General features: G+C 42.9%; 1 protein-coding gene across 3 annotated transcripts in view; it reads left to right on the top strand.

Annotated features, from left to right (window-relative positions):
- The first annotated feature begins 7,400 nt into the window (after positions 1–7,400).
- Positions 7,401–23,100, top strand: part of aplp2 (amyloid beta (A4) precursor-like protein 2) — a 77,902-nt gene continuing 62,202 nt past the window's right edge. For all 3 annotated transcript variants that reach the window (XM_061719809.1, XM_061719810.1, XM_061719811.1), the window contains exon 1: positions 7,401–7,702. In XM_061719809.1, the coding sequence (XP_061575793.1) occupies positions 7,631–7,702 (72 nt within the window). In that variant the 5' untranslated portion in view covers positions 7,401–7,630. The remainder of the gene's footprint in view (positions 7,703–23,100) is intronic.

The raw sequence follows: 23,100 nt of genomic DNA on the forward strand, positions 1-23,100 counted from the left end.
ATAAAAGCATCTGCAAAATGACAGTAGTGGTAGTAGTAGAATCAGGTTTATTTGGCCAACTCAGGTCACTGTTTCACTCACTGTATAGTAAATAGACAAATGACAGCTCTTATTAACATATATACAATTTTTTTTAAAGTGAAAGGTGGCAGACTGAAACACCCCCAGTGCAAGACAGAGCGTTTCCAGAAGTCTTTTAACCCAATGTCAGTCAGACTTTTTAACAGTTCCATGTAGTTTTTACTGTCGTTGTTGCTGTCATTATCTAGTGACAGTCGCATGACATTACTGCAAAAAAAGCACTTTCTATGTTTTTTATGTAATTTATTTATTATTCATGTCCTGTTTATTTCTGTTCTGTGTCCTGCTGCTGTGACAAATGAATTTCCCCTCGGGGATGAATAAAGTCTACCTTACCTTACCTTAGGTGCAGCAGTATGAGGTAGACATGGTTATTGAAAGGTGCATTTTTACAGCATATGATCGTGGCTATTATTATTATTATTATTATTATTATTGCACATTTTTCATCATCTTCATCAGAGCAACAGCTTGGGGGAAGAAACTATCTGTGTCTGGAGGTTTTGGCGTACAGTGCTCTAAATGCAGATTTGGGGTCTTAAAATCAAATGACTTTTTGTTTCAGTCAAAATCAGAATCAGAATCAGAATCAGGTTTATTGGCCCAGTCAGGTCAAACAAGACAAGGAATTTGACTCGGTTATTTTTGCTCACTGTACAAGTAAATAGACAAATGACAGCTCTTATTAACATACCGGTATATACAATTTTTTTTAAAAGGTATAGATGCAGCAGTATGAGGTAGACATGGTTATTGAAAGGTCCATTGTTACAGCATATTATTGTGGTTATCATTATTATTATTGCATAGCGATTGATTACTCTTCAGTATTGATTGTGGGACAGAAAAGGTCACTGCAAAGGTCATTGCACAACAGCAGCAGCCCTGTCTGAGTTCAGCATGGGTGCATTTTATTCCATGCCCCCTGATTCTCTCAGATGTAAGTCGCTTTGGATAAAAGTGTCTGCTAAATGACAGTAGTGGTAGTAGTAGAATCAGGTTTATTTGGCCAATTCAGTTCAAACAAGACAGGGAATTTGACTCCGGTTGTTTCGCTCACTGTACAGTAAATAGACAAATGACAGCTCTGATTAACATATACAGGACTGTCTCAGAAAATTAGAATATTGTGATTTTCCTTAATGAAATTACAAAATCAAAAATGTCAAACATTCTGGATTCATTACAAATCAGCTGAAATATTTCAAGCCTTTTATTATTTTAATATTGCTGATCATGGCTTACAGCTTAAGAAAACTCAAATATCCTATCTCAAAAAATTTGAATATTCTGGGAATCTTAATTTTAAACTGTAAGCCATAATCAGCAATATTAAAATAATAAAAGGCTTGCAATATTTCAGTTGATTTGTAATGAATCCAGAATGTATGACATTTTTGTTTTTGTAATTGCATTACAGAAAATAAAGAACTTTATCAAAATATTCTAATTTTCTGAGACAGTCCTGTATACAATTTAAGAGAAAAAAAGAAAGTGAAAGGTGGCAGACTGAAACACCCCCAGTGCAAGACAGAGCCTTTCCAGAAGTCTTTTGTCCTAACGTAGGTCAGACTTTTTAACAGTTCCATGTAGTTGTTACTGTCTATCGATGACCTGTACAGGTCCAGGACCAGGAAACGGGCAGGTAACATCTCTGCAGACCCCTCACACCCAGGACACAGTCTGGTTGAACTCCTCCCCTCTGGACGACGCTACAGAGCTCTGTACGCTAAAACCTCCAGACTCAGAGACAGTTTCTTCCCCCAAGATGTTGCTCTGATGAACTCTCATCACTCATAGAGTCTCAGAGTAATCAACCACGTGCAATAAAAATCATCTAGCACCTTCTTTAATAATCATGTCTGCCTCACTCTGCTGCACTTTTGTATTTCTTTTGTATATTTTTTGTATAATTTGTCTAAAATTGTAAATAGGTTATTCTTATTTTTATTCAGAACTGTCCTTTTCACTACCTCAAACTGCTGCACCTTTAAAATGTTTATTCTGTACATAGAAATACCACATTTGTTTATTGTGTATTGTTTATTTTTACTACCAAAGAGCGAAATTACCGTCAAATTCCTTGTTGGACAATGTTCGAACCTGGCCAATAAAGCTGATTCTGATTATTATTGCACATTTTCATAATCATCTTCATCAGAGCAACAGCTTGGGGGAAGAAACTGTCTGTGTCTGGAGGTTTTGGCATACAGTGCTCTAAATGCAGATTTGGGGTCTTTAAATCAAATGACTTTTTGTTTCAGTCAAAATCAGAATCAGAATCAGGTTTATTGGCCCAGTCAGGTCAAACAAGACCAGGAATTTGACCCGGTTATTTTCGCTCACTGTACAGTAAATAGACAAATGTAACTGTCAAAAATGTAAATGTAATGTCAAAAATTATTGGATAGGTGTAAGAATCTGGATTTGATGTGGGTAAGCGATGCTGAGAGACTCAAATGGATTTTTGATCATAAAATATTTGCACTTGCTGACTATTTGGAGAAAGCGTGGGATAGGCGAAGAAAAGTAACATATATGTAAGAATATACATTCTGGTTTTTGATTTATTTATTTAGTTTTTTTCCGGTGTACATTGTGCAGCTCCCAATTAAGTGCGTGTGATATTGTGTATTTGATGATTTTCTGTTTCTGGTGTCTTATAATCCCGTAAAGGGATGGGTATTCGGACATGACACAAAAATAAAATTCATTCATTCATTCATTCATTCATTCATTGTAGCAGTATGAGTTAGACATGGTTATTGAAAGGTGCATTGTTACAGCATATTATTGTGGTTATTATTATTATTATTATTGCACAGCGATGGATTACTCTTCAGTATTGATAAGTACATTTTCTTTAATGAACAGTTGCTGTCACACCTTTTATCAGTGACGTATGGTATTTGTGGGACAGAAAAGGACACTAGAACAGCAGCAGCCCTGCCTGAGATCAGCATGGGTGCATTTATCTCCAGATGCCCCCTGAAACTGACATTTATGCATCTGCAGACACATTTAGGCTCAGCTGTCAGGGGCCAAATCCTGCACCCTCATTCACAAATCCAGTTGAAATGATTAATAAAACGATAATAACACCCCCCCCCCTATTTAACCCCGCAGGTTGTCGGTCCCAGCCGGACCATACCACAGAAACCCGGGCATTTACTCCCCAGGAGCGCCTGCTACTCGCTCCCCTAGTCCGCCCCTGAGGGCGCCTGCAGAGACGCACTCCACTTGTCAGGCTCCAGGACAAGCCCGGCATTTTATTATTTTTATCAATGCATATTTTGCAGCACCGGAGGCCCGATTTATTTGAATTGACCCACCCGTCCCCCGGTCCTAGTTGAGCCCAGCCCTGCGAGGCTGCAACGAGGAAGACCGTCTCCATCTTGGGTGCGACTAACAACAGCAGCCACGTCCAGACAGGCGCACCGAAAAGAAATGTGCTTTCTACGCGCCGAAACCACCAGCCGGGGTTATTTTACGCTATCGGGTAGACTCCGAGAGGGTCGTGGTAAAGAACGGATCGCCGTTTGGTGGCGGATATACTTACATTTTGTGGAAAACGTACAAGCTGTTCTTACCTCAGAATGGTAGCTGCAGAGACGGCTGCATTGCATATATTAACATAATCTGCCTAGCAACACGCCTCAGCGCGGCCTCTGATTGGTTAATTTTTTACTTTGTCGCAAAACATTACTGATTCTATATTAAAGCACGATTTCACCAAAACTAATTGAATATCAAAGAGACTTGCATTATATGACTTTTAGTATGGTGTTGGAAATAATGTTACAGTTCATATTTCGTCAAACGTCGTTATTGCTGTTGAAGTCTTGGTTGTCACAATTTCAGCCAATCAGAAAAATCAGACTGTAAGCTCATCCAATTGAAGCCAAAGGCATATACATAAATATTTCCTTTTAAAAAAAAAAAAAAAAAAAACTTTATTTTGCTGTGGTATTTTACCACAAATTATGTTTGGTAAAAGTGTTTACTGAGATTTTATTATTATTATTATTATTATTATTATTATTATTATTATTATTATTATTATTATTATTATTATTATTATTATTTCTTATTCTGTAAAATGGTGGTGATCACCCACAGTTTGTGAATTGACCCGAAATATGAGCAATGGGGATATTTTCAGGTCTTTGAAAGAAGAAGAAAGTTTCCTAAAGCTATTCTTCTATAATGAGGCCACACAGAAACACTCACAAGCATATATTTGTATTGTCATCACAAAATATACATGTTTTTTAATACATTGTTTAATCCCCGACATCCTTTTTTTTCCTTTTATTTTTTTGCTTAGATTTTTCTTTGTGTATTTTATGTATTTAGTGATGAGTTTTTTCATCATGGTAACCATGCACCCGTTTAATTACGTAGTTCTACAAAATGACCACCAGAGGGAGCCAAACGCTTATTGGCCTTCAGAGTTTATGTGTTTTATGTTTTTATTTTTTTAACCTTACAAGTAAATTCTAACCACAGCATTTTACATGCACAGGCAGTTAGAAAAGTATAATAATGAATAAGTAACCAACTAATGCAGAACACCCATGATGACAGTTCTGCACTCGACATTGTACCTTACAATTTAAAAAAAATGCATGCACATCAGTGAGTTCCCACATGTCCAATGTCACCCTTGAGCCAAAAGTATAAAATCCTTTTGAAAACTCTCGTGTTTTTGTTAAAGAGTAACTTTCCAGGTAAATAAGTTTTAAAGTACTGGGATTCTTCCTAAAGTTGCGGGACTGACTGAGGAAATGAGAAACTGCGCAAAGGTCAGTAAAGGTAACGAGTAACTGAGCGCCCACTTTCAAAGTGCTTTGGAAATCCCCTGCAGAGACGAACCAGCTGAAAGGAAATCCAGCTCAGCGGCATTCAGTTATTTAATGGACCATGAGAACTTGAGGAAGAGGGTTTTCTGCTCTGATTACATATTTATTGATTTCTCTGGGTAGAACTCCAAGACAGATTTCTGTTGAGCACCAGGCAGTAATGATGTGTGGCCACTACGATCCCAGCCATGAAGCCTTGTTGTAGGTGGGGATCTTCTTATCTGAAGATCAAAACAAAGACTATATTTTCACCCAGTGTCTCTGGATTACTGTTAGTTGAGAAACCAAAATGAAGTTTCATATCTGTCCGTCTCTCTCTGCTTTTACAAATAAAGGCCACATCTGCTCCAGTTGGATACATCAATTTTTGATTCATCAGTCCAGAGCGCCTGCCAACATTATTCTGAACACAAGTCTATGTTTCCGTGAATAGTTGAGCAGCTTAGCCTTCTTTCCACATCAGAGGCATGGCTTTACGGCCGCCATTCTCCCGTGAAGACCACTTACGGCCACGCTTCTCCAAACAGCATGTAGGTATACTTTGCTCCCGCTGGCTCCTGCAAGGTCTGAGCTTATGTAACTGCTGGAAATCCTCTGATTTCAAAGGGAAGTAAACATGATATGTCTTTCATGTGCTGCACTCAGCTTCCCTGACCAGCCACGGCGCCGCCGGCCCTCGCTGCTTAGCCTGTTTTGGTGTTCTTCTTCAAAGAAACAACATTTCTCAACACCAACCACCTGCTGATGAGTCTTTGCCTGAGAGAGACCTGGGTGATGAGGTGTAACTACCTTGTGTCTTGTTTCTGTGCTCGCTCTTGGCATGGAATAGGACTTGTGGCATGGTTGTCTTCCACAACCTGACCTTGGGGGAGAGTTAGGCACATCAGCCAGTCTTAGATGGTACAAAAGGCTATTTCAAGGTGAAAAAACACCCGTTTAAATAGCATTTGAAGGGGTATTTGGTAGTGATGAAGTGTGTCTCCAAATGATGTCCTAGATCTGACCTTCATTACCTTCCTGCAAAGCAACAAGAATGAGGAGGCCACCTGATATGTGTTCGGACGTTGCGTTAACGTTGGCTGCTTGTAATGGGGTTTCCTTCAGCGAGTATAAATGTAAGGTCTAAACAGGTTATTACACCCCTGACTTTGTGAATTACAAAAAATTGAGGTTAGAGAAAAGATGTCTCCTTTTATAAATAACCTTTTGCACCAATAGATGAAGCAATCTCCTCTATAGTCATTGTGTTCAAATCATCAGTTGCTAAAGAATCATGAAAATGCAGGTGATGCATGGAGTATGTGGGGTAGTGATGTAAACAAACTTTGGGACGGACAGATATCTGCACGAAAATGCATCAAAAATGGAGCATAAACTATGCATATGAGAGCTGTTCTTGATTGAATGCCCAAAAAGGTGGATGTACATGTTGCTAAATCATTGGGGAGGCAGGGTACTATTGTACATCTGCTTTAAAAAAAAAAACAACAACGTTGTAATAATAACAATAATACTTATTATCATAATCTCTCAGAGTCTCGGAGAAATCCATCACCGTGACAATATGACAATAACAATAATAACAGTAATTTAATGGCACTATCACGTGCTGTAACAATGCACCTTCCAACAATGATTATGTCTGCCTCATTCTGCTGCACTTGCTGCACCTTTCACTTTTAAAAAATTGTACATATGTTATTTAGAGCCTACCTCATACTGCAGCACCTTTCAGTTTTTTAATTGTATATATGTTAATAAGTGCCACATTTGTTTATTTACTGCTTGCTATTTTTTAAATCTGGGCACAGTGATCGAAATTACCGGAGTCAAATTCCTTGTCGGGCAATGTTCAAACTTGGCCAATAAAATCTGATTCTGATTCTGATAAAATACATATAAATATAAAAATAATAATTATAATAATAACATATATAAATAATATTAACAATAACAATGATAATACAAAATACAATAATAATAATACAAAATATAAAAAATAATTATAATAAAAAAAAATATAATAATAAAATAAAAAATATAAAAAATAATATTAACAATAAAAATATAAAATAATTACAATGATCATAAAATAAAAATATAATAAAATAAAAAATATAAAAAATAATATTAACAATAAAAATATAAAATAATTACAATGATCATAAAATAAAAATATAATAAAATAAAAAATATAATAAAATAAGAATAATGATAATAAAAAAAACAATCTAAAATAATAATTAGATTAATAACAATTATAATAAAATAAAAATATGATGATAATAAAATAAAATAAATTAATAACAATGATAATAAATAAAACAATAATAATAATAATAATTATTATTATTATTATAATAATGCAGCGCGGCGCATGTGTCCGCCTGGCGGCGCTGTGCGGCTGCTGCAGGCCGGATCAGCTGAGCCAGAGCAGGGAGGAGGCAGCCGAGCCGCAGACACACGATCCACATTTCCAGGGGGGACCGACAACAGTCGTCTCCAACATTTTCGGCAGAGCTCGACCGACAAAACAAGTGACGCAGGTCTCGCCTCGCTCCCCGGGATTGACGCTCAAGTTATCACCGAGACTTGCTGTGATCGCCGTTCCTCCCGGACGCCAGTTTTTCAGATATAGCTGAGAGGATATAAGTTATTTACAGCAGCAGATCCGGAGATCCTGGAAGATGGGTCCATTCCCAGCGCTATCCGTCCTCGTCCTGGGCATTGTGGTACCAGCCTTGGCTGGTTACATTGAGGTAGGTGGTGTACAATATTTCTGATCCACTGAGTTTCTCCGATTATAAATCCAATAATAACGACGGGTTTGTGAAGGGAAGGCGCATGTTTTCAATTTCCCTATTTTTAATGAAGCACTTATGACTTAGATTTACAGTTTTCTCCCTCTTCATGTTAAATGTATTCAATCAGCTGCCTCCAAGGGAGCCACAAGTAGCAGAACTGATCATTTAAGAGAAAATAGTTTTTATTGATTTGTCTTATTCCCTCATACAGTTTTAAATGCATGTAGTATGCTCACACATACCAGCCCTCTTTAAATATTAACCAGCTTGCTTGCAGGTCATCCAGCATCTCATTCTTGGATTCTTGGGCTGTGATTTGGGCTTGTGGGGTGTGTGTGGGGGCCAGTGGGGTGGGTTCAAAGCCAGAATTCTAGCAGGGTTTACTGCAGAGACGACACCAAACGACAGCAGGTGCTTAGTCAGGCCTCTGGGGACACGCAGGGACCTCTGCAGTGGGTCAGGAACAGTGTGGACACCGTGTAGGAGAGGAAGCCCCAGCCACCGGCTTTTCCTGTCCCAACAGGATGGCCTCGTACATCAGAACCCGGGGCCTGCTCAGTGGAGTGACTCATGTTTTATCAGCTTTTATCGCTCGGCACCTGGTCTCTCAGGTCCAAACAGTGCAGGCCCTGAATAAACACACCCAGCCCCACATTTCACCTGCTTGACGTCCTGTTTGTCCCCGCTGGTATTGTCCCTGGACTCCGATGCCCGCAGTGTCACACATGTGTGTTACAGGATAACAATGCATCCATTTTCAGAGCAAACACTCACCTCCCTCCTCTCTTTTTTTTGGGAGGGGGGGGGTAAACATCAGTGTTTCTGCTGAGCTATGACAAAACATTTTAAAAATGATGTCTCCTCCTGCTACAGCGGTTTTCTGCAAAGAAAATACTTATCTGACTGCACTTACGACAAAAAACCTCAGCCATTTTGAGGCACTATTGCCTGGGATTGTGTGTGTGGGAGTGTGAGTGAGTGAGTGAGTGTGTGTGTGTGTGTGTGTATGTGTGTGTGTGTGTATGTGTGTGTGTGTGTGTGTAGAGAGCAATAATGGTTATTATGTCCCCAACAAAATCTGTGCTCCTGCTCTCTCCACAATAGATCTGTCCCCTGTGCAATGATTTTCTCCTCGTCCAGCCGCTCCGGCTGCACAGATGTGCTGGTCGATACAGTGCAGGCTCTTCAGGGGTGATTAATGGAGGAATTTTCCTGATCATTCACCCAGATTAAATTGAGAAATATATATTCTGGCCGCCGTGCATCTTCACTGAAAGGCACACACTGAGGATCCCTGTGGTTTAATCAATGGCTGTCCTGTATTTTATTTCTTTCTTTGACGTGTAGTTGCAGTACAAACCCCACCTTAAGGATATGGACATTGATCGGCCGCTGTCTTTGCCTGTAAAATAGATAGACTGGCCTGTTTTTGTGTGTATATTTGTAGGATGCTGAACGGCTCAGAGCTGGGCGAACAATGATTCTTGCAAAAACCATCTAGATCTACATATTTAGTGGGGGGAAAAAAGACTTCTTATGGGATGTTTTGTCTGTTTCCACTTTGAAAGATGTCAAAAGTGGACATGAGAAAGCCAAGTACCTGCTTGGCTGCATTGCTGGACCGTTGATCTTGTGTTTTTGCAGTCTGATGGAAGCTGCTCAGGTGGTCCTCCACCCTCCCGTTGTTCTTCCTCTTTTGTAGCTTTCCAGGCAGCTTTCTGCTCGTATTATTCCTCTTTTTTATTTTTTTGATAAGTGCTCTGAGATTAGCCATCAACCTCAGCTGTGTAAACATCTTTGTTATGTCGGATAACTGCGAGGGTGCCAGGTTGTGAGGTTTTGTTTCTTCAGCTGGGTTTTATAACCCCCACCGCCCCCCTGCATCATCGGAGCATCTGTGTCGCAGGCCTCGCGGGCTTCAGGGGATCCAAAAGAGGTCTTCTCCCAACAATTTTACATCCCCAAAAACAAAACGATCAAAGGTTTTCATTTCAATTTCCCTTTCTCGTGGAGAAATCCAGAAGGAGCAGCTGGATTGGAGCTAATTTTAGAAATGGGGCACAAGCGAGCAAGAGAGAGCCACAAAACAGGTTTTTGCTCAGGAGAGCTGTGTGAAACCGAGGCCGGCGTGGCCCCCGCCGGATTAATCCAGTGCAGAATATCTGGAACAGTTAATGCACTAAAGCAGTACATTTCATTCTCCTACCGACTTAAGCAGGCAGATGTTATCGCAGCCAGGACGGAGCATTATGCAACAACACATCACATTTTTTGTTCTGCTCATAAAAAAAAAAAAAAACAAAGTTAATTTCCTCTCAGCTGGCTCGGAGCATCAGCTCTGTCGACGTGCGTCTCCATGCGAGGCAAGACCGAGCTTGTGTGGAGGAGACTGCAGCGTCGGCTCCCGTGGGCGGAGGGACTTTAGTTTTATTGTGTGTTTGCAAACATGTAGGAGCCGGAGTCGCCCCAGAGGACCCGGGCACGCCGACCCGACGAGGAGAGAGGATGGGGAGGGAAGAGGGAAGAGGGAAGAGGTGTGCTGGCTGCAGTCGTCTTCAGCCTTTTTCTTCCCTCTCATCCTCCCTGTGATGCCCTGCATGTAGGCAAGTGCTGATATTGAAGCACGCTCCCATGTACTCCAGGTTGAGCATTTGACGGTTGGCTGTGAATGATTGCCCCCCCGCCCCACTTAGCTGCGATTGTTGTGGTGGGTGTACGTTAGCAGGGCTGAATCATCTCCAGTGAAGGCCTTTTGTGTTTGCATGAATAGCCTGAGAAGACCCAGGGCGCCATAAAGGTACAAAGGTTTATTTGTTTATTTATTAGGGGGACGTGATAGTCTAGTGGCCACAGAGGTGGGCTTGGATCTGGATGTTCCATGATGTGTGTGTCTCAGATGTACATCGCTTTGGATAAAAGTGTCTGCTAAATGACAGTAGTGGTAGTATAGAGGGTACTGTATGCATTGACGTCACTTTCCCACGGGACCAGCCCCCTTACTCGCACTGAGTGGCAAAACATCAGCAAAAATGGCTGCAAATAGTGGAGAAGACGGGATAACAGCCGATTATCGGCTTAAACTAAACGCAGTTGGACTTGACAGTGACCAGTACAGTTACCCCAAGAACCAGTGGTCCATGGACATTAATATTTGGTACAGTTACCAAGAACCAGTGGTCCATGGACATTAATATTTGGTACAGTTACCAAGAATCAGTGGTCCATGGACATTAATATTTGGTACAGTTACCAAGAACCAGTGGTCCGTGGACATTAATATTTGGACACCAATCCAGTTTCCTGATATTTATATGTACTTAATTTCTACGCCGGGGAAATACACGAAGCAAAGCTTGAAGGCTTACAAAAGTCTTGACGCTTGGTCCGACTTCAAGGCAGGATTTGTTGTAGAAATTAAAGTGATGAGGACACCGAACTTTATGATTTGACCGTTTAACGTTAGCTACCCAAAAATCCAACGTTACCTGATACAAAATGGGAACCGCAAATCCACGTTTCGGTGCCTGGAATCCAGTTGTTTCTGTGAATTGCAGCGATCCATTTGTTTTTCTTAAGCTTATTTTTTGGCAGTCTGTAAAACGATAACTCAGATTTCTTGCTAAATCTATGAGTACAGTCGATCCCACAACAGCTCTTTCCCATTTTAGATGTTTTCGAGTGCTCAAACTGAAAGTTTACGCTGACACTCAGTCTTTCTGACACTCAGTCTTTCTGACACTCAGTCTTTCTGACACTCAGTCTTTCTGTCACTCAGTGGGCGTAACCCACTGTGAAGTCGCATCTGTGACGTCATGCGCATTCCCTCTATTAGGATCCCTATTAGCCATCACTCTGTTGTGGGAGTAATGGCTATTCTTCCTGGGGTCGCCACACAGGACACAATTATGTACATAATAAAAACATACAGAATAACAATAAAGTATAGAATTATACATGGTAGTAACACGGAAAAAACTACAATATTAAAATAATTTACCACCGTGTCGACTACTATTTACAATTGGAAAAGATTGTTAAAACCTGTTTTCACACCAACTCAATACCTAGGCTATACACACACCTTTCTTTTTTTTTTTTTATACTTTATTTTTGTAGAAAAATCATACAAAAAAAAAAAAAACATACAGAATAACATACAACAACAGTCGGTCACCTATACATTGATACATGCCCTATTCTCATGAGGATACATGTCAGTCCATACAGAAGTTGGTCAGTGGACATTTCTTGTGGTCATATACACAATCCATTTATCCCAGTATTGCAGATATTTTTCCATCCGTAGATTTAGTGAGAAGGTCATTCTTTCCATATTTTGAATGTTAGACACAGTATCTATCCAGTCTCTCTCTGTCGGAGGAGAAGCCTGTAACCATCTTCGCGTTACAGCTTTCTTGCTGGCTGCTAGCAATATTTTGAGTAGGTACTTTATACACACATCTTTCTGAAATCATCTTTCTCAGTTTGTTTTTAAAACTACTTCTATCAAGGAAAGGTAATCAAGGAAACAAGGGGCACGTTTCCATCCTGCAGGAGAATAAGACCCAGAGCAACGAGCAACACCGGCTGAATCTGATAGAGATCTCCCAGCTAGCTGTTTTGGGTTTTGGCCTCACAGATGGCCTCTCTGACCTCCACGTCCTGCCTGCGTGAGTTGTGTTGTAGGTGTTAACACGTGCTCCTCAGGCGGAGAACCAGCCTCAGCCGAGCTCCAATCTTGTAGATTAGTACCGTAAAACCACGCTTTCAGTCGCTGGGACGGCCCCCGTATCCCGCGAATCCTCTTAGCGACAAGAAAAACTCAGAGCTCTTACAGATCGGCACAGAAAAAAAGGTACTAATCCCAGAGCCGTGGCTCACGCCACCCACCCTCAGCTCAGACAAACCCGGGTTTCCACGCCCCGCAGACGCAAAAAAAAGTGACTTCAAAGTGGCATAGCACCCGGTGACTCACCTGCGTGTGCAACAGTCTGATCTGTGCTCTGTGACTAACAGTAGGAAGGGATGTCTGATTGAATGTAAGCCCTTAATCTCCCGCGCTTTCATTCCCTCAAAGATACCTTCCTGCCACTCGGCACATCTGCTGATTTTACCGTCCCGGGCTGCTCCTGAAGCTGCCTCGGCCCGTTCCCTTTTTATTGTTCCTGTTTGTTGTCCGCCGTGGCCGTGCACGCCTCCTGGAGAGTTTCCACCGGCAGACACACTCTCGGCTCATCCCCAGGATTTAAATAGAGAGGCCTCATCAGGCGAGCCTTGTTCTCATGATGTCGGGCTTTGTCTCCCGGGCTCTGCACGCAGGAGCTGTAATTATCCCAAGTGAGCGGAGTTGTTGTCTCTCTTTTGATTCTTTGGCAGCTGGAAAGGTGTGTGTTTTGTGAATCCTCTCAGCTCATCACATATTTAGTGTTTCTTTTTTTTTCCTACCACGAGAGCCTAAATGGGGACTTGGGATGGAGTGAGTGGGTTCACATCAACACATCCATGGCTGCACACCGCCGGAGTTGCATCAGCACCTTCCTGCGATATGTAGGCCGGCCTGCACAGCCGTGTCAGGCGCACACAGTGGAGGTGAACGCCAAGCAGGGGTGCATATCCTTTTTAAAAGCCATGTTTACACCTTAGCGGGCTATAGTCGAACTGAACTGAAGCTCTGGAAATCGACCTTTTAGTAGGGCTGGGCGATATGGACCAAAAGTCATATCTCGATATTTTCTAGCTGAATGGCGATACTCGATATATATCGATATTTTTTCTGTGCCATAATTGGGGTTTCCCCCAAAGCATTATAGCATAGCATCTCTGTTAGCATCTCTGTTAGCATCTCTGTTAGCATCTCTGTTAGCTTCATTTTTTTCTGAGGCAAACCCTTAAAAAAACAGTCAGTTTTAATACAAAGTCTTGTGCCAAATGTCACACAGGTACCTTTATTAACAGAGGTCTGCACAATATCAAAATGTATAAAACAAATGAAATAAAAATAAACTGCCTGCATATATAGAATAAAAATGCTTCTTGAATAAAATAAAACAAATATCCCTTTCCTGCATAACAATTAAATTCAAATACACTGTGCAATTAATACAATGTAGACAGTAACAGGCAGACTTTTCCACTGAGGTTGACAGTTGTGCAAATAACAAAACATTTGTGCAAATCTCAAATAAAACATTCAAGTCAATTTGTCACAAAATAAGCAAAATCATAAAAAAAAATAAAATAATTTATAATCGATATAAACGATATTGTCTCGTACCATATCGCATTTGAAAATATATCGATATATATTAAAATCTCGATATATCGCCCAGCCCTATCCTGAAAGTAACTGCACACCGTAGCTAATACACAAATGCATAGTCTTTAATCGGTTTCAAATCTGCCATTTCCCTGTATGATTTCCTGAACGTGGGGTTGTGGGAGTCAGTGGGTTCAGCCCCGCTGACCCTCTTTGTGCTCTATATTTGTGTGTTTGCTCTGCGAGCTCCTCTTGCTGCTTCAAATTTTCATCCTATAAATAAAACATCTGCTGTGCCATCTATGAGTGGCTGTGCATCTGCATGTGTTCCCAGTCCACCTCATCCTCGGCCGCTCTCTCTCCTCCTCGTAGTTTACACGTTTTACAGCCCTGAGATCGGTGAGTCATAGGGTTGAAACCTCGCTGATTTGTATTGCCTTGATTTGTTGTTGTTGTGAAATGAAATGAAGGTATGCAGATGTGCTGGGAATTGTTTCCTGGGGCTTTTTCTCAAAACACCAGAGACATGAATTACTCAAGAGCTGGTTTTCACTCTCCGTTGAGTCCATCTTCAGCTGAATAGCCCGTCTCTTGTAGAACAAGAGCTTTCAAATCAGGCTCGGTTTGTAGCCGATGTCTTTTTTAGCACTGAATCTGTTTCGTCATGTCTTCTTGGGTGCGAGCTGGTCTCTCGGCCCGCCTCGTCTGAGCACATCTCTCTCTCTCTCTCTCTCTCTCTCTCTCTCTCTCTCTCTGATTGTAGGTGTCTTTATTGTCTCTGGCGCTGTGTGCAGCGTGCTGGGAGGCCTGTTGTTTTTCTGGCACGTTTCAGGATCTCATTTTAAGACCATCAGAGACGCAATGTCTGCTCCTTTTGTCGTTTTGATTTGAGACGCGCCGAAAGTCACGTTTGATTAGGTTCTCCTTCCTAATTTATTTTCGTGCTCATGCCAAGATGCAGAGGCCCGCTGATTTACAGCCGAGTGTGGGGGTGGGGGGGAGGGGGCTCTCGCCTTCATAAGTTGGCTGAAAGACTGGCAGGCAGCCTCTGTTTTGCTGAGCCATGTCGCACAAACACGCCGTCCTCCGCCAGAGAAAACACAAGTTCCAGCTGCCTCCCCGTCCGTCTTCCTGCCTCCTTATCCTCCTTATCTCTCCTCCGTGCACCTCCCTTCCTGCGCTGGAAATGGTACCATCCACTTTTGAATCCAAGGACAGCATGTTTTCTTTTTTTCTGCTGCTGAAGAGAGGAGGGATAGGAAGAGATAGAAGCATTGCAGTGTAACTGTATACCCCCCGAGACCCGAGTGGCTGTGTGATGGTCCTGCTAGCAGCCCGTCTGATACAGCGTTTTCTCAAGGAGAAGCGGGCAAGGACACCCAGCTGCCCTGTAGGCAGGAGATAGACACAACACAAGAGGGGGGGGATATCTACAAAGGAGCCCTGGGAAAATGCTGGCCTTCAGAGGCAGAGCTGTGTTTTTCTAACGAAAGTGTTTCCTCCAGACTTGGTTCACTTGTAGGTATTTACGCGTGACGCTGTGAAGTCCCGAAGCCTGCAGACCAGTACTGGAGTTGAGGGGGGATGAGGGGGGATGGCATCCCCCCTGAAATAAAAACGGTCCAAATCATCCCCCCTGAAATAAAAACGGTCCAAATCATCCCCCCTGTAAAACTGCCATCCCCCCTTTCCATCCCTTATGTCATTTCATCAATGAATGTGATTTTACTGCTATTTCAACATTTAGAGTCATCACCAGAAAAATAACACCAGAAAAATAACTTATTTGACAATTTTCACCTGTTTCAAGTAAATTTTCACTTGAAATAAGTAGGAAAATCTAAGATTTATCTTCTCATTACAAGCAAAAAAATCTTGTTCCACTGGCAGATTTTTCTACTTATTTTAAATGAAAATCTACTTGAAACAGGTGAAAATTGTTGTTTTTTCCAATGAAGAGTCTTGTTTTAAGAGTAATGAGATTTTTTTTACTAAAATGAGACATTTTAACTAGAAATAAGACAAATATTCTTGTTAAGATTGTGAGTTTTTGCAGTGATCCATGTTACTTATCCTGTGAAGGACAGAGTCATATTGATAAGTTCAGAAAAGTGTTTTTTATTGTTGTGTTTTGATGTATTTGATGTAAGCCCAGTGGATATTTCAAGCTTACAGAATGCTGCATTTAACTGCTGCTATGTCATTCCTGCAGTATTTCTGCAGGTGTTTTGGTCAGTGCTATTATTTGTAATATATTATATTATTTGTAATCAGCACAAATTATCTGTCCCCATATGATAAAATCCACCATCCCCCCTGATTTTTTTTTACAACTCGAGTACTGCTGCAGACCTCCTCCTCCGTGCCCTCACAGCCGCACTAAACAATGGATCCTGCTTGATTATTGAAGGGAAAGGCAAAACAGAAATTACATCTGGAGCCTGAATGCCACCGTGAAGCAACAGACGTAGTCGGACCTGCAGGACGTTAATTTCCCTGATGGGAAATCCAGCAACTTCCCGCGGCCTGAGTTTATTTCCTCAGGAAGACAGTTTTAATGTACAGACACAATCACAAAGGTCTGAAAGTTGACCGGAGTTGTAGAAGAAGTGAATACTTGGTTCACCTGTTGGTCATTTCTGCACTGAATTGTCACGAAAGGTCTTCATGTTCAGATTTTAAACAAAGAAAATGTCCAAGATAAAGATTTGTCCCTGATTGTGCAACATTTCTGTGTTGCAGTCCTGAAATGTGATATTTAAAAAAAAAAAAGGGATGAACTGTGGTCTGTAAATGCTATAAAAAGTAAGAAAATCATGTCTTCCACCTTTAACTCTCCAGTATCTGACTGTTGGTAGCATCCAAAACCAGAACTGTCTCTACGTTGGACGTGGGAGCGTGGGAGCAGTGACGCTGGTATTAGGCTCGTACTGTTTCTCTTCTGGGTTCAAACTCATGAGTGGTAGAGGTTCCTATAAACCCGTTCTCACCTCGACACCATTCCTGTCAACTTTTGGATTTAAAAATACGGGAAATTTTCCGCCGCTGTCCCACCGGCCCAACCGAGGTCCAGTATCTTACATTTTAAGACAGATTTACAAGAAATCTGAAATAATTTACCTGTCAACCACTTACAAACTATATGCTTAGAATAAGATAATCCTACCTTTGTTGACACTGAAATGCTGTGGACATTGTATGTATGTAATTCCTATAATAGAGCCTCAATGAAAACACAAAAGGGAATTAAAGCCCATTTATTTACTTAAAATATTTTCAGTTTATATTCACATTGATTGTCTTCAAATGAAACATTTACATTTTCTTTTTATTTGTCATTTTCACTCATGTGGCTCTCTGGTATTAATGACTGATTATACAGCACAGACATCAGTCCTTCCCCCGTGAGAGACACTAACATCACAGTTACTCATCTTTCAGAACTCGTAACTGTTCTCCTCTTTAGGAAAGTAAATTTGGTTTCCCATTTTTAGAGATATTTACGTGAAGTTTTCGCTTTTTTAGCAGAAATGTTTTCTTTCTCGTTACATCCATCCATCTCTGTGATTTGTTGTTCTGAGTTTGCTCCTGTTGTCACCACTAACCTTGCGAGAACTGCCACCAAGGCTACAGCAAGCGTCTTTAAGCGTTTATTTTTTCTTTTAGCCCTTTAAGCGTCTTTGAGATCTTTTTAAAAGCGCTCTATAAATAAAATTGATTATTATTTTTATTATTACAGCAGGTGGCAGTTCTCGCAAGGCTAGTGGCAATTCAGTTTGCTGTTTCAAAATTATTATATTATAAAACAGGAAATTTACGGGAAAATACTAATATGGGAGGATGGCGGGAAAGAGAGGTGGAATATGGGAGACAGATAGATAGATAGATAGATAGATAGTTCTTTATTGTCATTATAACATATGTACAACGAAATTAAAAGTGCTCTCCAGTCAGCGCATCATATATAAAAAAATAAAATAACTGAAAAATAATCCAATAAAATGTAATTTAAAATATAAACAAATAAAATAAATATATATATCTCTAGACACATTCCCCCTTCCACATCAACACACGGACCCCACAAGAACCTTCATCAGCTTACGATCATTTTTGTTATTGTTATTGCACATTAGCTTCTGTTTTTGTTAAGGGTGGTTATTGCTGTTGGATAAAGGCTGTGTTTGAGTCTGTTTGTCCTTGTTTTCATGAGTCTGTATCGTTTCCCAGATGGCAGCAGTTCAAACAGCGAGTGTCCGGGGTGTGAAGTGTCTTTTATTATATTTTGGGCCTTTTTCTGGCAACGGGAGTGGTGGAGGTGTTCCAGTGGTACGCCAGTGGTCCAGGTACGCCTGCAGGACATGACCCCTCGCAGCTACAGCAGTATTTTGCACCGGGGCATGAAGTCATGTGACCTCCCTTTCTTTTCTGTGTTGCACAACTGGCTAATGAACGCCGCAGCCGCACACCTCTATCAGCCGTTTGATCGGAGATAAAAACCAATCAAGCGCCCTACAAAATTCCATTAGTTTGATGAGATATGAATATAGCTCGGAGCGGGAATCTGAAATAGTCTGCTGTTTTCAGACAAACCCATTAAGACTCATTTGATCATCCTCGGCTAATTATAGAGCCTTCTGAGCAGTGAGCCACATTTAAACCAACCCCACCCCCGTCATTGCTCACCTGCCCTCCAACCACTCCCTTAGCTGTTCATCACGTCTCTGGAGTCGGGGGGGTGGGGGGGGGGTGGGGGGGGGGGGGACACGGCGCCGTCACCGAGGCACTGGGAGCTGACAAACACACTTTGCCGCCCGGACGCGTGAGGGGATTCATCAGCCTCATGGTTACTGTCACGGTGCTCGTTTGAATTCAGGGTCTCTCCCTGACAAGTGGCAGGATGCTGCAGAGTAGTCTCGGGCTCCTACTGCACAGAAACGGGAGAGCCGGGGGCGGCAGGGGGGAGCGAGGTCAGACAGTTGATGAAAAGCAAGTCGTGAAGCGGATAAGAGACGGATGCTCCTGCTGGGAAGTCTGAGACTCCTCCGTGTAGACATGAGTGATTAGCCGTTGGCCTCGGAGTGTCTCATTAGAGATGGTCCGCACTAATCTGATTGAAATCCTGCCCCCCCCTGCTGAGAGGGCGAGGGAGGGCAGAGCAGAGCTTAATGGCAGATAAGCATATCTACATTACATCCATCATGTTCGTCCGGGTATAGATGGGCCCCGGTTGTGTGGCCTGGAGCGTCGCGGGCAGAAGCAGAGGCTTGTATCTCTGCTCCGCTGCTCACGAGAGAAGAGCGGGGAGCCCTGCAATCAGCACAGACTCATTTAAAACCATCCTGGGTGGTCGTGGGAGGCTGATGCTGCATACGGGGGCTGAACGCCACCGCGGCTGCAGTCCAAAACTGCTTTTCTAGCAAAGATTATACCGAAAATCAGAGCGCTGATGTAAATATTGGGTCCACGGGACTCATAGTACATGTGAGGGCTGTCACATGAAGACATTTCAGATTTGATCATCTTTCAGTGACGAAGGGAACATTTAGCCTCAATGCAATTAAATTGAACCCAGATCCCAACCATGATAGCATTGCCACCGTGTTTCACAGATGGGATGCTATCCTTCCCTGCAGATATACAGGAAATGCACATTTTAAAACGTATGATTTCAGCTTTAATGTTGAGAAAAGATGCTTGGGGAAAGTAAATGTGCAACGTTCAGAGAAGTGTGGAAAATACCCTCCGTGCTGTTGAGCAGATGGTGCTGATGGTGAGGCCCTTGGCTCGCTGTACACCGTTGTAAATGATGGAGAAGTGATTAAAAAAGAGGAATTGCTTCAGTCTTCCTTTTTCAAATAAATGCAGAATATGATTATCAGCTAATGTTTTTCTTTTTAAACCCTCCTCAATCGTACTAGGAAGTCTCCTCTAAAGTTTAAGTTTCTCCAGCGTGCGGGGGATTTGCGTCCTAAAGTCTCAGCAAGATTAAGCACATAAGTTTGCACCTGGGGGCGAAGTTTCCTGCACTACCAACACAGTAAGATGCCCTTCAGTGCCGGGTATGCAAATGAGCTGAGACGGTTGCAGATTTTCCTCCGAGCCTGTAAAAGTAAGAAGGTGTCACACGAGGTTCTCTGGGTTCGCCGTAGTGGATCCGAACTTGCGAGAAGTTGCGGTATCAAAGTCAAACCCATCAGGTCAGCAAGTTCCTCTTCTCCTTTCAGCGTTCCGGCGCAGTAAATCTGTCACCTGCTCTCGTTTGGTGTTGTCGGGTAATTTGGAGACGTTACTCCGCGCCCTTGATCTCCTTCTGTCTCCTGCAGACTGTTCCTTCGGCTTCCAGCGCGGCCTCGTAGCGACTCCATGTGAAATTTTATGTTTGCCCTTGAAACTGCGTGAGCTCCCACCAAGCACTGCAGTCCCCCCCCCCCCCCCCCCCCCTCGCCATAGTTCCTCTGATTTAGACGCTCGCTTCTTCCTCCTTTCTTCTCCTGACACTGAGCGTACTGTTCCACGCCACGTAGGACGAAATGGCTTTTTTATTGTGTACTTTGTGACTGAAACAGTGTGTCCTTGTCCTCCTCCTCTCAGTTAACTACCACTATATTACATTTCTCACCTCATCACCTTTCGCCTCCGCGCCTTCCCTACCTCTCCTCTGCTTGCTGAACAATTACGTCCTCATTAACTGAGCGGAGGGCAGGCAGAGAGAGAGAGAGAGAGAGAGAGACGGCGGCGACGACGGGGACCGGAGGCCTCGCTGAGGTACCGCGTTACCGTGGTTCCTTTATTGACAAGTCAGCCTCCTGTCTGCCAGCCCGCCTGGTCCTGGGGCGCCGCCGCGCGGGGCTGCATGCTGATGAGGGAGGACCCATCCAGGAGGAAAATGAAAAACCAGGCGGGAAGGAAGGATGGATGGATGGATGGATGGATGGATGGAGCAAGGTGTTTTAATCTAACTTTACAGACATGAGAGGAAGTGAGGGATGGAAAAGTGAAGTGAGCATAGGTCATTTCTCCCCAATCCTCTCTTCTCAGCGTGAGAGATTAGGCATCTCTGCTCTCCACAGAGAGAGAGAGAGAGGCACACTCCTGTGTCTAATCCCCCTCTTTTAAACTGCTGAGGGTGCAGTGCAAAGTGGGGAGGATGGGGGTGGAGTCGGCGTCCGCATAAAGTGGCTCGCGGAAAACAAAGACTCATAGTTCAAAACAAACTGAGCTCCGTCTAACAAGCGCCTAAGCCCGTAAATCTCCCGTGCAGCCGCTTTGCCAGGGGTTTCGCCCCACCGCCCCGGCTTCTGCTCTCCCTCCGTCACATCAGGCGGAAATCATCCCGGAGAGGTGTCAGAAATAACTGCCAAACCCCTCATTAACCTCTCCTGCCTCAGACTCACGCTGCCCACTCCTCTCCCGGCTGAGTGGACCTCCCACCCTGCACAGGGAGGCTTTTAATCAGCGGCCAAGCCATGGCCAATCTAATCACGCTAATGTGCATGTTACAGTGGGGCGTTGCAGCAGCTATTTGATCTCATGGCTGGCTCTTAGAAAAGAGCTTGCTGGTTAAATTGCAAAACAACAACAAAAAAAACCTCAGCAGATCCTCAGCTGGTGATTCTGGGTACATTTCCAAGAGGACTGGGAAATAACGATCTGTGTCTGCTCAGAGCTCTTGTGATAGTTGCCCACAAAACAATCACTGAACTGGCTTAAACCTCATCTGCCGACCTTACACCAATGGACTCAAAGACTTAAAGAGAAAGTTCGGTTTTTTACAACCTGGACCTTATTTCTGGTGTCTGTGTAATAAATAAAATAAATAAATCCGTTTGTAAACAAGACCTCTGAACTCATGACGTCATCTCTGTGCGCGCACTCTGTCCTCCGTTCAGTGAGCTCTTCAGCCGTATACTCCGGCTCAAAACGGTAAGGACGTCCATCATATTCAAAGTCGTCGTCCACAACCTCAGAATTTGACAAATATTCAGACATGTTTCAAATAACTAACAGTAAACTAACAGTAGTGAACTCCAGCTGTACACAGAGCTGTGTCTGGGACGCGCGCACAGATGCGGCTCGCAAAAAACCCCTTAATATCTTCCGAAGGACTCCAAATGACACCAAACTTGCCTGGGTGAGTATACGACCATAAAAAATGCCAGAAATAAGGTTCAGGTTGTAAAAAAACTAACTTTCCCTTTTAAGGCCTTGACACACCAAGCCGACTGTTGGCCGTCGGGCCGTCGATGAGCGTCGGTGCGTCTGTCGGCCTAGTTTCCCTGGTGTGTCCCGCACGTCGCCACAGGTCGGCCGCCCGTCGGCAGCTTTTCAGCCGATTCGACATGTCGAATCGCTGTCGGCCGTCGGTCAAACAGCTCAATCTGTGATTGGCTGTTCAGGTAGCGAAGAAACGGAAGTGACGAAAGCTAAGCTAAGAAAGCAAAGCTAAGAAAGCAAAGCTCTTTTCTTCTTCCACAAGCTGAAGGCCGAGGGCTGACAACGCCAGTGCCGTTTCTTTATTCTTACGCAATGTGGTAGCGAGAGTGGTGTGGAAATGTGATGTGAATATGAAGCCTATTTGTTTTGTTTGCGGCTTCCCAGAGCTTCCGGTTTTCCCTTGTTTTTGAGTGAATACAGACTACCGCTGCCTGCTGGTATGGAGGGGAATTACCTCTCACGCATGCGCAGAACGTACGTGCTAGTTGGCCGCTGGGTGTCGTCTTTGCGGTGTGTCTAAGTGCTTCTTTTTGAGCCCGACACAGGCGACGCGAGGCGACACAGCAGTCGGCCGACAGCGGGCGACGTCGGGTTGGTGTGTCCTCGGCTTTAAAGCCGTGAACTGTATGGAAAGCATAACCGCACGTTTACGACTCCGATTGGACTTGTATTTAGAGAAGTGGACACCTGTCATAAAGTACCTAACTGAATGAATGTAAGATGAAGGAACTTGTTTTCAAAAAAAAACAACATAAAACATGGGTTGACGTGCAAATGACGTCTTCTGGTGAAGTGGAAGTCATATCTCTCACAGCTCGGTTTGACTTCGGCGTGAGGTGAGTCGTTGCGTCTATTTCAGTCGTAAACATCTGGCATTGTG

This window comes from Cololabis saira, chromosome 4 (genome assembly GCF_033807715.1).
Source record: "Cololabis saira isolate AMF1-May2022 chromosome 4, fColSai1.1, whole genome shotgun sequence".
In the NCBI taxonomy this organism is placed as follows: Eukaryota; Metazoa; Chordata; class Actinopteri; order Beloniformes; family Belonidae; genus Cololabis; species Cololabis saira.